This window comes from Bos grunniens, chromosome 10 (genome assembly GCF_055505025.1).
Source record: "Bos grunniens cultivar Pamir isolate PY7600 chromosome 10, Bosgru_T2T1.0, whole genome shotgun sequence".
In the NCBI taxonomy this organism is placed as follows: domain Eukaryota; kingdom Metazoa; phylum Chordata; class Mammalia; order Artiodactyla; family Bovidae; genus Bos; species Bos grunniens.
Window position 1 is genome coordinate 90,722,727 of NC_141174.1, and position 17,114 is coordinate 90,739,840.

Sequence of the window (17,114 nt, forward strand, 5' to 3'; positions counted from 1 at the left end):
GTATTTTATGCCATGCAGTATTTCAAAAGAACAATTTAAGGAAATGTAACAAAAACCAAATATCACTTATGTTCTATGATCTACAGCAATCACTGTTCATATACTTAGACCTGATCATTGCTCTTAGAATTATGCTCTAAAGAAATAACTCAAAATGGAGGTGGCGGGATAATACGTAGAAAGATGATTATGTTCTACAGAATTTTTAAAACCTGAAATAACTAAAATGCACAGCAAGGCCTGAGCTAACATGATAGAATACCAGTTACCAGGACTGAATAATATAAAACTTAAAATGCCAAGCGTGTGGAACACAGACAATGCATGAAAAGGTTTGTTTGAAATAACATGTAAAAAGGCATAAGAAACATTATACCTATGTGAACATTCTATGTCTAATCTACTAGAGAAGGCAGACACTGTACTATATGGTCCTTTTCACCAGAGTTGTTTACAGTAATATTAATAATGAACCAAACAAGCATAGAAGTAATGGAAGAAATGACAAACAGAATAAACATGCATTTATATATTTACAGATTACATAAAAACTTAAAACATTTGTGTCAGAAAACTTTACAAACATCAGCAAAATGCAAACAAACTGAGTAAAATGTATGTTGCAAATGCAACAAAGGATAATATCTTAAGTGTATAAAAAGTTCATACACCAAATAAAAATGCCAAAGCACCCAGTAAAAAGGGCGAGTAATATGAACAGAGAATCCATAAAGGAAAAACACAAATGGTAATAACAGATAAAAATTGTTCTGTCACACTAATAATAAAAATGCAAATTAAGCATATCTTGTACAACACAGGGAACAAAGCAAATATTTTTAAATAACTATAACTAGAATATAACCTTGAAAAATCCTGACTCACTATGTTGTACACCTGAAACATATAACATTATACATCAACTATACCTTCATGAAAAAATAAATTAAAATGCAAATTAAAACTGTAAAGATAGAACTTTAAAGAGTAAAGAAGAAATATGGTACTTAATTTCGACAAGAGTCAGGTAAAACTAGGTGGCACAATGACTGAAAGGGGTGTAAATTATTAGCACACCCTTTCAATGACAAAAAGGATCTTCTGGTCATATGTATCAAGAGCCTAAAATGTCCTTATCCTTTGATCCAGTAAATCCATTTCTAGAAATCTAAGTTGTTATGGATGAATGTTTGTGTCCCCCCCTAAAATTCATATGTAGAAGCCCTAAACTTCCCCTTCCTCCCCCCACCATATGATGGTATTTGGAAGTGGGTCTTTGGGAGATAACTAGGCTAAGATGAGGTCATGAGGGTAGGATCACCATGATGGAATCAGTATCTTTACAGCTATCTGTAAGCCTGGAAGAGGTCCCTCCCCAAGAACCAAATCTGCTGGCACCTTGACCGTGGACTTCCCAGCCCCCAGAACTCTGGGAAAATCAATGTCTTTTATTTTAGCCACCTAGCTTATAGTATTTTGTTAGAGCAGCCTGAGCTGATGAGGACACAGGCTGAGGAAGCAAGCTGACATGCTAATAATAATATATAAAATTATAATTTATATATTACAAAAATATTGGTATAAACATGAAAATAATAATAATTATCAAAATGTTAGCAGAGAAGCAGTATGAAGTAGTTAAAAGCATAGACCCTGAACCAAACTGCCTGATTTGAATCCCAAACTCTGCTACTTACAAATCATATGGTTTTAGCTGAGTTGCTAAAACTTTCTGGGATTCATTTTCTGTCTATAAAAATGGAAATTAAAAAAAAAAAAAAAATGGAAATAAAAATCCTAACAAAATGTCCTGGAATTGTTGGAAGGATTAAATAAACTCATATTTGCAAATTACTTTGAAAAGTACTGGCATGTCTTCTTAGCCATTATTAATGTCAATTATTTTGGGGTTGTGGGATTACAAGTAATTTGTTTCCTTATTGGGAACCTCTATGTTTTGGGTTTTGTTTTTTTTTTTAAGTTAGGACCTAGTCTTCCAAAGGAATTTTCATTCAGTTTTATAGTCCTGAAGTAGATTGTCTGTGAATATGATCCAGTTAGATAATCGCCTAATATGTCAGCTTTCATATTTTACCAAAATGAACACTTAAAATTACACTCATAAATAAGATGTTTTCTCTAAGGATAGCCTCTACAGGTTAACCATCTTTACTTTCATAATGAGACAGGTTAAGATCTTGAAATGGTATTAAAAAACTGAAATAGCTTCTTTTTTTTATTTTAAAATGTTTATTTTATTAAATTTTTAAAATAAACCCTTGTGTTGAGGGCTGACTTTCAGTAGATAGCAGTGAGGCAGCTGCTCTGCTACATACGAAACCCTGACCCAGAAGCAGGTCGTCTACCAATGGTTCAGCGCCAGGTTCCCCACCAATGTGTGGTGCATGATGGGTGAGGGGGCGGCCACCTTTCTGGCCATGCCCCACGGCCCAGGAGGAAGGGCGCTCTGCACTGGTGAAATAGCTTCTTTTAATGTAGCCAGAATATAGCATAGAACTGGGAACACCCAAGGTGGAATAAAGTTATTCATAACTGGAAATTATAGGATCACCACTAACAGTAACAAAATATGAGACACCTTTGCAAAAATAATCATACACTAAAGAATTTCTCTTCCAAATAGTATAGTTATGATTCAGTATTTTATTTAGCTACTACCATTACTATAAAATAAAGTATATTTTATTTAGCTGCTACCATTACTATAAAATAAAATATAATAATAAAAAAACAAAGTTATAAGACTTTAGGATTCTGTTATCTAAAGCAACCTGTAAAAATAATGCTCAGAAGACAGATAATATGGTGGGCTTCCCTGGCTCAATGGTAAAGAACCCACCTGCCAATGCAGGAGACATGGGTTGGATCCCTGGTAGGGAAAGATCCCACATGCCACAGAGCAACTAAGCCCGTGCGCCAAACTACTGAACCCACGTTCTAGAGCCCAGGAGCCACAACTACTGAGCCCAAGTGCCACAAGAGAAGCCACAGCAATGAGAAGCCCATGCACCACAATTAGAGAGTCGGCCCTGCTTCCTGCAACTTGAGAAAAGCCTGCATGGCAACAAAGATCCAGCACAGCCAAAAATAAATAAATAAAAAATTTTTTTTAAAAAGAAGAGAATTTAGAGTGAGAGAAAAGTGATCCTTTACATTTTAACAATCCCATCTAGCTAGAGTAAAGCTACGTACTGCTGAGTCTTCTCATATTGCTAAACACGTGGCCTTAAGGAATAACAAAAATCATTTCAATCTTATTCATAAAGCAAAAATCTTCTCAAAAAGACACAGTAAATCTAAAATATGTTAAAACTTGGGGCATTACAATAACTGAAAGTGCTGGCAATGATATCTACACCCAAGAATCAGCACAGGCTTAGAAGCCAGTAGATCAACGCTCTGATCATGCCTCAGTTCAGTTCCGTTCAGTCGCTCAGTCGTGTCCGACTCTTTGCAACCCCATGGACTGCAGCACACCAGGCCTCCCTGTCCATCACCAATTCCTGGAGTTTACCCAAACTCATGTCCATTGAGTTGGTGATACCATCCAACCATCTCATCCTCTGTTGTCCCCTTCTCCTCCTGCCTTCAATCTTTCCCAGCATCAGGGTCTTTTCAAAGGAGTCAACTCCACATCAGGTGGCCAAAGTATTGGAGTTTCAGCTTCAACATCAGTCCTTCCAATGAACACTCAGGACTGTTCTCCTTTAGGATGGACTGGTTGGATCTCCTTGCAGTCCAAGGGACTCTCAAGAGTCTTCTCCAACACCACAGTTCAAAAGCATCAATTCTTCAGCACTCAGCTTTCTTCACAGTCCAACTCTCACATCCATACATGACCACTGGAAAAACCACAGCCTTGACTAGATGGACCTTTGTTGGCAAAGTAATGTCTCTGCTTTTTAATATGCTGTCTAGGTTGGTCATAACTTTCCTTCCAAGGAGTAAATGTCTTTTAATTTCATGGCTACAGTCACCATCTGCAGTGATTTTGGAGGCCAAAAAATAAAATCAGCCACTGTTTCCACTGTTTCCCCATCTATTTGCCATGAAGTGATGGGATCATAAGCCATGATCTTAGTTTTTTGAATGTTGAGCTTTAAGTCAACTTTTTCACTCTCCTCTTTCACTTTCATCAAGAGGCTCTTTAGTTCTTCTACACTTTCGCCATAAGGGTGGTGTCATCTGCATTAATGAGGTTACTGATATTTCTCCCGACAATCTTCATTCCAGCTGGTGCTTCATGCAGCCCAGCGTTTCTCATGATGTACTCTGCATAGAAGTTAAATAAGCAGGGTGACAATATACAGCCTTGACATACTCCTTTTCCTATTTTGAACTAGTCTGTTGTTCCATGTCCAGTTCTAACTGTTGCTTCCTGACCTGCATACAGATTTCTCAAGAGGCAGGTCAGGTGGTCTGGTATTCCTGTCTCTTGAAGAATTTTTGCACAATTTATTGAGATCCAAACAGTCAAAGGCTTTGGCATAGTCAATAAAGCAGAAATAGATGCTTTTCTGGAACTCTCTTGCTTTTTTCATGATCCAGCGGATGTTGGCAATTTGATCTCTGGTTCCTATGCCTTTTCTAAAACCAGCTTGAACATCTGGAATTTCACGGTTCACGTATTGCTGAAGCCTGGCTTGGAGAATTTTGAGCTATACTTTACTAGCGTGTGAGATGAGTGCAATTGTGCAGTAGTTTGAGCATTCTTTGGCATTGCCTTTCTTTGGGATTGGAATGAAAACTGACCTTTTCCAGTCCTGTGGCCACTGCTGAGTTTTCCAAATTTGCTGGCATATTGAGTGCAGCACTTTCACAGCATCACCTTTTAGGATTTGGAATAGCTCAACTGGAATTCCATCACCTCCACTAGCTTTGTTCGTAGTGATGCTTCCTAAGGCCCACTTGACTTCACATTCCAGGATGTCTTGCTCTAGGTGAGTAATCACACCATCATGATTATCTGGGTCGTGAAGGTCTTTTTTGTACAGTTCTTCTGTGTATTCTTGCCACCTCTTCTTAATATCTTCTTCTGCTGTTAGGTCCATACCATTTCTGTCCTTTATTGAGCCCATCTTTGCATGAAATGTTCCCTTGGTATCTCTCATTTTCTTGAAGAGATCTCTAGTCTTTCCCATTCTATTGTTTCCTCAGTGATCATGCCTAGAACCTTCCTATGGGTGACCCAGCAGATCCCAGATTCAGTCAATAAAGAAGAAATTTTCCCTGACAGAGGCCAGGAAATGCCTCACTTTCACACACACAAAATGTATGAGTGAATTATCAGAGTCTGAGGCAGCCTGTCTCTGCTGTCTGATCCCAGGCACAAAGAGTCATTTTTCCTTTAACCTATGCTGTCCCTGTCAGCATCTTAGATAAACAAATAAAAAGTAACTTCTCAAGTCTCATGTGTGGGAAGAAAAAACAAGTTTGCCCACAAACCTGTGAATATAAGCAAATTCATATCAGTCATGTATGATAAAGAAATTATACTTACCTTCACTTTTACCTGAAAAAAGAAAACAAAAGTTATATTATTGAAAACTGCTTCCAGGTGCCCCTTTTAAAATGCTACACTTCCATTACTTTTAGTCCATCAGTTCACCCACATAGATACCATCTGAGAGTGATATGCTTGTGAATGCAACTCTTCCTGGTCATAAAAGGAATTATGCCTAATTTAACTAAATGGCCTCATTTCCAAGAGCCTGGATAAAGAGTAGTTTCAGCTTGTTCAAGATTTAATGTGGGCTGACAGGAAAGAGAAATGTAATCTATCATCTAAGAGTACTCTTAAATATCTCAAGGACTCACAGTTATTTGGCTGTAGAGCCTTTTTACTTATTTATTTATCCTACGGCTATAAGACAGTGTCTGCTAAGGATCTGTGTTTTTGCTTCAAAACTCGCAGAACTGACATTATAAAAATTTACCTTATTCAGCAATATTTTTAAAGAGTATGTGTAAGATCCAAATATGCACAGTCCAGCAGTTTGTATGCAGCTGCTCATTAAGTGCTGAAAAACTGCCTTCATTTTGCCAGTTTTATTTAATGCCATCATTTATTAAAGTACCAGATGCTCATTGAAAATATATATTATAAAGATAAGACAAAGACAAAATAAAAAATATCATTCATAACTCCCTGTGCCCAAAGATAAATACCATTTGTATTTTGGTGTCTTTTTTCTTTGTGCACAGGATAGTGAGATATTTTACTAATTATGTTTTTATAAAAAAATATATTAATACATAGTCTAATACCTGCTTCGTCTCCTAAATGTGCTATTGATCACCACTGATATAAATGAATACAAAATTTTCAGCAACATTAAGAATGGCTATATTCCACTATATAAAAATACCATAACTCATTTAACCGGTTCCCTGATGATAAACACTGACGTTGTTCCCATTTATCTAAAATAAGCAAAGGTGGTTAATTAACTTATCAGATCATAATGTGACTGACTTCACTTAAGAGTGAAGATCATCTCTTGCCTAGGAATTTCCATCTCATCTGATATTAAATCAATAGTTTCTACTGAGTACCATATGTGACTTCATAAGCCGTGTTTAAAGACATTCTTTCATTTCTAACCTAAGAATGACTAGTCTGCCAACATTTATGGAATGATGCAATCTCACTGCTTTCCAGAAGTAAATTTCTGTTTGTTGACTCTATAAGATCAGCAGTTTTTCAAATAAATTTTAAAAATGAAAACCATTCCACATTTGCTAAAAGTACATCAAAGAATTCATCAGTAAGCATATATTCAGAAAACATGGATATGTATTTCCTAGGGAGAAAGCCTGAAATGATACACTTAAAATGATTTATTCAACAAATTGTTCTGCCTATTATAGACTGGAAAGGTTTGTGACTTTCAATTTTACATCCCCTCTGCACCTATCCAGTGCCTGCTGCTGCTGCTGCTAAGTCGCTTCAGTCGTGTCCAACTCTATGCGACCCCATAGACGGCAGCCCACCAGGCTCCCCCATCCCTGGGATTTTCCAGGCAAGAACACTGGAGTGGGTTGCCATTTCCTTCTCCAATGCATGAAAGTGAAAAGTGAAAGTGAAGTCGCTCAGTCGTGTCCGACTCTTAGTGACCCCATGGACTGCAGCCCACCAGGCTCCTCCATCCATGGGATTTTCCAGGCAAGAGTACTGGAGTGGGGTGCCATGCCTTCTCCAGTGCCTAACACATAGTAAATAGTGGATAATCATTTGTTGAAGGAACAAGTGATTTTCACTACTGGAGACAAGACCATTAAATGAGGAGGGCGATTTTCATTGATCATTTAACTAACTATTCCATCTATTAGTTTCAGGCTCTTTACTAAGGGATGAAACCTAGAAATGCTACTCATATGTCCAAAGTACTAGGGTAGATTAACAGATACGTGGTGATGGTGGTGGTGGTTTAGTCACTCAGTCGTGTCTGACTCTTTGCGACCCCATGGACTGCAGCCCACCAGGTTCCTCTGTCCATTGGATTTCCCAGGCAAGAATACTGGAGTGGGCAGCCATTTCCTTCCCCAAGGGATCTTTCAACCCAGGGACTGAACCCAAGTCTCCTGCTTGGCAGGCAGATTCTTTACCACTGAACCAGCTGGGAAGCCAATAGATACATAAATAGTAGTAAAATAATGCTAGCAAGTGGAAAGAGCTGAAAGAGGAACAAAATAATACATAAGATCATTTTATGAGGGGAGAAAGATTACTGCCAGTTAGGGGAGAGCAGAGAAATTGATGGGGTGGGCAAGGAAGCATTTAAGCCAGACCCTGAGAATAAGCAGAAAATGAAAAATGTTAATGAGATATAAAGTCAACTGAATTTGAAATCAGACTCCCAAGATATACAATAATTTCAAGTTTTAGGAAGAAGTGAGGCAGAAGTTTTTTGGATATTCATTGAACTAAAAGATGAGTAAAAATAACTGAAAGCCTGAACGCACACATTCTGCAAAAATATATAAAAAATGTATAATTTAAACTTCATCCTATGATAGTCTACATTCATTACGAAAATATTCCTTACTAAAGTGTAAATATTTTCAACAGCAATTTCTCTGCAAGAATGAGTCATAACTTCTGTGACAACAGGAATATATGATCTCAAATGCTCCTGCCAATCCTTCTCTTGCCTCCTCCTTCCTTCTAACCAAAGTTCACTAGCCAATAAATAACAGGGCAAATAAATAACTTACCTTGACCAGAAGCCAAAGGATTTAAAGGTCTTTTAATTGTCTGTGGCCTAGAAACAAAAAATTAAAGTATAAAATATAAATATGTTACCCATCATGCTATAATTAGTCAAGTAAAAGTGAAATTACCTCAGAAAGTTTTTTACTAATTATGTGTGTGCACGTGTGCTCAGTCACTTCCGTCGTGTCTGAATCTTTGCAACCTCAGGGACAGGCTCCTCTGCCCATGGGATTCTCCAGGCAAGAATATTGGAGTGGGTTGCCATGTCCTCCTCCAGGGGATCTTCCTGTCCCAGGAATTGAACCGCATCTCTTATGTCTCTTGCATTGGTTAATAACTATATCTAAAATCAAGCTGTTTTACTGATTTTATAAAATATTTCTTTTTTCTAACTGCTATAAGGGAGGATGGTTATTTGTTTTAGTGATAAAGTTTCTGATCTTTTCCCACTGTAGCAGCCAAAAAGTCATTTCATAATCATTTCTTCAAACAAAGGAAGATAAAAAACACCAGTCAAGCTCTTCTCCTAGTTACTAACATATTTTTATATATGTTATATACATGTGTATGTCATAAAATATACTCGTTTCAAAGACAAGCAGGAAAAAGAGGCAAATACTCAACACAAGCACTAAAATAAAAAGGGATAAAAACAGTGTGGTTAGATTATTTTCCACTTTGGTAATTTTAAGTCTATCAATTTGCTCTGTGGCCTCAAGTTTGTTATAATTTCAATAAAGATGGTTTTTAATAAGTTGTAATAAGTTTAAAATAAGTTTTTATAAGTATTTAATAAGAAAAAAAGAGAGTAATGTCACTAAAATGTTTTTAAATCCCAAATTAAATCTAGTATCACTACTAGAGTATAGGGATCATTTTAATGTACTGTATTTATTTTACAATCGCACAACTTGAGACACTTTGAGAACAGAACACGTAAGCTATGTTTTAACATAGTCAATTTTAGTGCCTCCTACATTGTATTTTAGAAATATTATGCGGACAATGATATAAATCAATTAGGAAACAATAACTAACTAATAACTAATACAAAATCTAACAAATGCTTTAGTTGGGCTCTATTTTAGTTTATATAAAAAAATTAGGAAAAAACCTCTAAAGTAAGTCAATAAATTCTATAAATCAAACATTCCTAATAAGAGTGAAGAGAATTTAAATGTTAACACATGGCAGAAATGAGTAAATAATGAAAACTCTCCACTTTCTAAATTGCAGAAATTCTGCAAGTCAAAAAAAGAAACTGCTGATCTCAAATGCTTATATTTGACACGAAAAGTAAAAAGTATTTTTGCCATACTTGGAAACTCCAGAAATTTTCCCAGAATTATCCCCACCTCTGAGATAGCATAACATCCATGTGCACACACACGTCCCTACCAAAACCCAATAAGTACCCTGTTTACAGCCTAGAGGCTTACAAGTGGGAAAACTTGAAGCATGTCTCAGTCTCCCACTGTTCAAACTGACAGCTTCCACTGTAGCCAGTAGGAGGACAAAGAGGGTTCTTCCACTTACTATGTCTTTGACACTAGACAAATCAGTTAACCTTTCCAAGTGTCAGTTTCTCCATGTGTAAACAGTGATGACTACAGCACAGGGTTGTTACAAGGACTAAGGAGGAAATGTTTATAACATATTTAACACAACAACTGGCACATCATGAGTGCTCAAATATTACTTATTTATAATAAGTAATATTTTTCTCTGAAAAGAACTTAACTTTAATTTGAAAGCAGGTAAAATAACCACAGCAACAAAAAAAGAGGAGTATAGAGCACCGAAAAGAATATGCAGCTATACACCCTAATTTATTCCCTGCACTAACTATATCATCTCTCTGGCTCTAGGTTAGCTCATCTGAGATTCTATAACCCACTTAAGGAACATTTGAGAAATGCCTACAACACTCCCATAAAAGTCTAATATTATTCTAAGTCTTTTAAAAAAGAAGTATTTGTTGACATGCATGTCTACATGTTTCCCCAGAGGGAAACTGGATTAATGAATGAATATGTTACTATGTCCAAATACATCCTTTAATAAAGTGAATTTGATTTGTAATTTTAAGTCATTATGATTCTGTTTGTTTATAAAGAGAAATGAGCACATCTTTCAGGAATTTTGAAAGGAAAATGACACATACTTAAAACAGTTTTCTTCATAGATGACATTCCATATCTTCCAAGCATCTGGTCCTTTGTAACCCGTGTAGCGCTCGGGATTAAGGAGCAAATCGACATACTCAGCATCAGGAGACTGTATATCTGTAAAACAACATGTTTTATAATAATCTTTCTTTTTTTTCAGTTACCTTAAAAAGCTAGTATGACAGACTGTATTGCATTGATTCTAAGGCACTACAAATGTTAACAATGCATTTGGGACTTAAAAACACCTTTTAAGGAGAAAAATACAAGGGAAAAGAAGAAGGAACAAAAACATCCACATTAAATTACACACCAGTGGCAAAAGCATCCTGGTTTTACAAAGGTAAAAAAAAAAAAAGGGAGTATGTGAATTACAGAATTGAAGGAACATAGTAATTCGATTCCAGTAAGCTATCCAGGCAAAGAATATATGTACATTTCCCATCACATTAACCACAAGCAGTTCATAAGTAACTGAGGTAAGTGAAGACGTATTAGTACCACTTCCTTTTTACATGACCACTACACAGCTGTCCCAAAGGTATAATCCTAAATATGCAAAAAATTATAAGCAGGATGATATCTGTATCAGTATTATTTATAAAAGGGAAAATTAGAAGCATCCTAAATGTCCAACAGAGCAAAGCACAGGCTCTGGAGCCAGAGTACCTGGATGAGATGACTGGATGGCATCATTGACCCAATGGACATGAGTTTGGGCAAACTCTAGGAGCCAGGGACAGGCAAGTTTGGCATGATGTAGTCCATGGGGTTGCAAAGAGTTGGACACAACTGAGTGGCAAAACAACAAACAACCTACTACTTATTGACTTTGAAACCCTGAGCAAGTCATGTAAATTCTCTTTTGTAAAATGGGGATAATACTCATAGTGTTACTGTGAGACTTAAAGAAGTTTAAAGATGCAGAGTGCTGAGAACAATAATAAGAGTAAAATAAATATTAACTAGTGGTATTAGAAGATCCTCTGGAGAAGGAAATGGCAACCCACTCCAGTATTCTTGCCTGGAGAATTACAGAGACAGAGGAGCCTGGTGGGCTATAGTCCACAGGGTCACAAATAGTTGGACACAACTGAGCAACTAACACTTCCATTTCCACTTCCACTGGTATTATGATATATAATAGACCACTTTACAATCAAGAGAACTATTAAGTACAAAGGCAACCTAATAAAATGAAAAGATAAGCACTATAGAAAAGATAATTATAGATATATATGAAAACCACACCAAAATTGGTGGGATATTGGTTTCTTATATGTTCTATAAATTTGTATAATGTATTAAAACTTTAAAATGAAACCAAAAAAATATGACCCCTAGTCCTCCAGTTGCCTTATGGAATTAGTTAATAATACAGTAATAACTAATCTATAAAGCTTAACAGCATGAACTAACAAAGAATGAGGAAGGGAGTGAAAATGGCCTCAAAGCAACCAAAGTGGATGACAAAAATCTGAGCCAAAAGGTGCTTACATGACAGTCCATCAAGCTCTCTACAGTATCTACTTCTCATTTAAAAAATTAAGATAAACTAAGCTTGGTTATTTTTAACCCAATTCGCAGTTCATTAGAGTCATAAATTAGAAGGGAATTTGCTTCTGGAAACAGCACAGTGATAGCACCTAGAAATAACTGAGAGTTCAAGGTAAAAGTAGCAATTAAAATAACTAGAAATAAAAATAAAAACTTTAAAAACAAATCTGTATGGAATCACCTAGTTTAGGAACAGATAACTCTGTTCATCTCAATTATTAATAGTACTATAGAGATTGCTTCAGTATAGCAAATTATAATAAATTTATAAAAAATAACACTGGCTTTCAAAATAAATAAATAATACTCAGCATTTAGTATTTTAAGACAGAAAACAAACCACGAAAGAATGACTAAATTTTTAATGTTCTGCCTCATTAGAGATAAACATTAGCTGACTCATAATTTTACTTATGACATACTTCATCTCTCTCCAACTTCATTTTATAAAGTTATTATAACCATATTTTGCCAGATGACAAAAGCTCAAATTTCTAATTAAGATTAGATGTCAACTACAGGAAAAAAACTATTAAAAATACAAACACATGGAGGCTAAACAACATGCTTCTGAATAACCAACAAATCACAGAATAAATAAAAAAAGAAATCAAAATATGCAAAGAAACGAATGAAAATGAAAACACAACAACCCAAAACCTATGGGACTCAGTAAAAGCAGTGCTAAGGGGAAGGTTCATGATAATACAAGCTTACCTCAAAAAACAAGAGAAAAATCAAATAAATAACCTAACTCAACACCTAAAGCAACTAGAAAAAGAAGACATGAAGAACCCCAGGGTTAGTAGAAGGAAAGAAATCATAAAAATTAGGGCAGAAATAAATGAAAAAGAAACAAAGGAGACCACAGCAAAAATCAACAAAGCTAAAAGCTGGTTCTTTGAGAAGATAAATAAAATAGACAAACCATTAGCCAGACTCATCAAGGAAAAAAAGGGAGAAGAATCAAATCAACAAAATTAGAAATGAAAATGGAGATATCACAACAGACAATACAGAAATACAAAGGATCATAACAGACTACTGTCAGCAACTACATGCCAATAAAATGGACAACTTGGAAGAAATGGACAAATTCTTAGAAAAGTACAACTTCCCAAAACTGAACCAGGAAGAAATAGAAAATCTTAACAGACCCATCACAAGCACAGATATCGAAACTGTAATCAGAAATCTTCCAGCAAACAAAAGCCCAGGACCAGATGGGTTCACATCTGAATTCTACCAAAAATTTAGAGAAGAGTTAACACGTATCCTACTCAAACTCTTTCAGAAAATTGCAGAGGAAGGTAAACTTCCAAACTCATTCTATGAGGCCACCATCACCCTAATACCAAAACCAGACAAAGATGCCACAAAAAAAGGAAACTACAGGCCAATATCACTGACGAACATAGATGCAAAAATCCTTAACAAAATTCTAGCAAACAGAATTCAACAACATATTAAAAGATCATACATCATGACCAAGTGGACTTTATCCCAGGGATGCAAGGTTTCTTTAATATCTGCAGATCAATCAATGTGATATACCACGTTAACAAATTGAAAGATGAAAACCATATCTCAATAGGTGCAGAGAAAGCCTGACAAAATTCAACATCCATTTATGATAAAAACTCTCCAGAAAGCAGGAATAGAAGGAATATACCTCAATATAATAAAAGCCATATATGATAAACCCACAGCAAACATTATCCTCAATGGTGAAAAATTGAAAGGATTTCCCCTAAAGTCAAGAACAAGACAAGGGTGCCCACTCTCACCACTACTATTCAACATAGTTTTGGAAATTCTAGCCACAGCAATCAGAGCAGAAAAAGAAATAAAAGGAATCCAGACTGGAAAAGAAGTAAAACTCTCACTGTTTGCAGATGACATGATCCTCTACATAGAAAACCCTAAAGATGCCACCAGAAAATTACTAGAGCTAATTAGTGAATATAGTAAAGTTTCAGGATATAAAATTAACACACAGAAATCCCTTGCATTCCTATACACGAACAATGAGAAACCAGAAAGAGAAATTAAGGAAACAATTCCATTCACCATTGCAATGAAAAGAATAAAATACTTAGGAATAAATCTACCTAAAGAAACAAAAGACCTATATATAGAAAAATATAAAACACTGATGAAAGAAATTAAAGATGACACAAATAGATGGAGAAAAATACCATGTTCATGAATTGGAAGAATCAAGAATCAATCTTGATTCATGAATCAAGAATCAATCAATATAGTGAAAATGAGTATACTACCCAAAGCAATCTATAGATTCAATGCAATCTATCAAGCTACCAATGGTATTTTTCAGAGAACTAGAACAAATAATTTCACAATTTGTATGGAAATACAAAAAACCTCAAATAGCCAAAGCAATCTTCAGAAAGAAGAATGGAACTAGAGGAATCAACCTGCCTGACTTCAGACTATACTACAAAGACAGTACTATCAAGTCAGTATGGTACTGGCACAAAGACAGAAATTTAGATCGATGGAACAAAACAGAAAGCCCAGAGATAAATCCATGCACCTATGAACAACTTATCTTTGACAAAGGAGGAAAGAATATACAATGAAGAAAAGACAATCTCTTTAACAAGTGGTGCTGGGAAAACTGGTCAACCACTTGTAAAAGAATGAAACTAGAACACTTTATAATGCCATACACAAAAATAAACTCAAAATGGATTAAATATCTAAATGTAAGAAGAAACTATAAAACTCCTAGAGGAAAACATAGGCAAAACATTCTCTGACATAAATCACAGCAGGATCCTCTATGACCCACCTCCCAGAGTAATGGAAATAAAAGCAAAAATAAACAAATGGGACCTAATTAAACTTAAAAGCTTTTGCACAACGAAGGAAACTATAGGCAAGGTGAAAAGACAGCCTTCAGAATGGGAGAAAATAATAGCAAACAAAGCAACTGACAAAGAATTAATCTCAAAAATATACAAGCAGCTCCTGCAGCTCAATTCCAGAAAAATAAATGACCCAATCAAAAAATGGGCCAAAGAACTAAACAGACATTTCTCTAAAGAAGACATACAGATGGCTAACGAACAGACATTTCTCTAAAGAAGACATACAGATGGCTAACGAACACATGAAAAAGATGTTCAACATCACTCATTATCAGAGAAATGCAAACTAAAACCACACTGAGGTACCATCTCATGCCAGTCAGAATGGCTGCTATCAAAAAGTCTACAAACAATAAATGCTGGAGAGGGTAGAGAGAAAAGGGAACCCTCTTACACTGTTGGTGGGAATGCAAACTAGTACAGCCACTATGGAGAACAGTGTGGAGATTCTTAAAAAACTGGAAATAGAACTGCCATACAACCCAGCAATCCCACTGCTGGGCATACACACTGAGGAAACCAGAGTTAAAAGAGACACGTGTACCCCAGTGTTCATCGCAGCACTGTTTACAATAGCCAGGACATGGACGCAACCTAGATGTCCATCAGCAGATGAATGGATAAGAAAGCTGTGGTACATATACACAATGGAATATTACTCAGCCATTAAAAAGAATGCATTTGAATCAGTAAAATGAGGTGGATGAAACTGGAGCCTATTATACAGAGTGAAGTAAGTCAGAAAGAAAAACACCAATACAGTATACTAACGCATATATATGGAATTCAGAAAGATGGTAACAATGACCCTATATGCGAGATAGCAAAAGAGACACAGATGTATAGAACAGTCTTTTGGACTCTGTGGGAGAAGGTGAGGGTGGGATGATTTGAGAGAACAGCATTGAAACATGTATATTATTATATGTGAAACCGATTGCCAGTCCAGGTTCAATGCATGAGACAGGGTGCTCAGGGCTGGTGTACTGGGATGACTCTGAGGGATAGGATGGGGAGAGTGGTGGGAGGGGGATTTGGGATGGGGAACACATGTACACCCATGGCTTATTCATGTCAATGTATGGCAAAAATTACTACAATATTGTAAAGTAATTAGCCTCCAATTAAAATAATTAATTTAAAAAAATACTGAAAGGCTATAAACAACAACAAAAAAAACCAAGTCCTAAGTAAGACAAATGCTTACCTTATAGACTTGTTATAAGAAAAATAAAAATAATATATGAAAAAAAAAGATTTACAAAATACCTATCCTCTACCTACCATTACATACATTATTTATTTCTTATAAAGCTGTCCTTTTTAAAAAAATATATTCACCTTCCTGTAAGAGAAGAAACAAAAATATGTGGACAAGTTATTCAGCCAAGATAACAGAACTCCATCATATACAGAGTGAATTACTGATTTGTGACACAAAAGTAAGCATGTAGCTTTAAAAGGACGCTTTGGTAAAGGTATTCCCATTCTTTCTCTAATACTGCAGGCCTAATAAAAATATAAGTTGCCATGTTACAAGGTGAATTTTATCTCACATAGCAATGTTTAGGCCAAAGAATCCTTGCAGAAAAGATGGCAAAATTAGCGTTGGGAGAGCATTTTATCATCCTTTCCTTATTGGCCTAACACTAGGTATAAGTCCACAGTTCTTTACCCAACACCCTCAGGCCCAAATGTGATTTGAAATTCAGAACTTTTCAGATTTTAGAACAGTAATATAGTACATGCAACATATGCTGAATATTATTCCAGCAGAGATTGGGGCAGCAACCTTTAAACAAACACATAAATATTTCTGTAGTAAAAAAACATGAATATTCATACTGAGTGAATCTGCACTAAATTTAAGGAGAAAAACAGTCATTTTTTAAAGTTTCAGATTTGGGAATTAGAAACAATGGATTACACATATGTATCTGCTAAAATGTGGTCATGGTTTTCATTAAGTAAAGTTTATGTACTTTTTTTCCCCAAAATAAAGCCACGAATTAAATACGAGTACTTTCCCTTTTTCTTTTCCCTTTTTTGGGGAGGGGGGTGTTTCAGATTCATCTTTTGCTTACATTTAAAATGATCTATATCATTCTTTTCACTGATTTTTTTAAAAAAATCATTAGTCTGTTCCAAAAGAAACAAAGAAGGATACAAAAACTCAACTCAGTTTAATTTTGTTTAGCCAATTAAAATGCTAACAAGTAAACTTACAAAAAAGGAGATACTAAAAAAAAATGGAAGACT

At 35.6% G+C, this 17,114-nt stretch overlaps 1 protein-coding gene across 2 annotated transcripts in view; it reads right to left on the reverse strand.

Annotated features, from left to right (window-relative positions):
* ERO1A (endoplasmic reticulum oxidoreductase 1 alpha) overlaps positions 1 to 17,114 on the reverse strand; it is a 52,961-nt gene that overhangs the window by 11,479 nt on the left and 24,368 nt on the right. Inside the window, exons 7-9 of one of the 2 annotated variants that reach the window (XM_086323056.1) lie at positions 10,401 to 10,521; positions 8,239 to 8,285; positions 5,522 to 5,533 (exon numbers count right to left, since the gene is read on the reverse strand). In XM_086323056.1, the coding sequence (XP_086179182.1) occupies positions 5,522 to 5,533; positions 8,239 to 8,285; positions 10,401 to 10,521 (180 nt within the window). The remainder of the gene's footprint in view (positions 1 to 5,521; positions 5,534 to 8,238; positions 8,286 to 10,400; positions 10,522 to 17,114) is intronic. The other variant, XM_086323057.1, reaches the window with a different exon arrangement.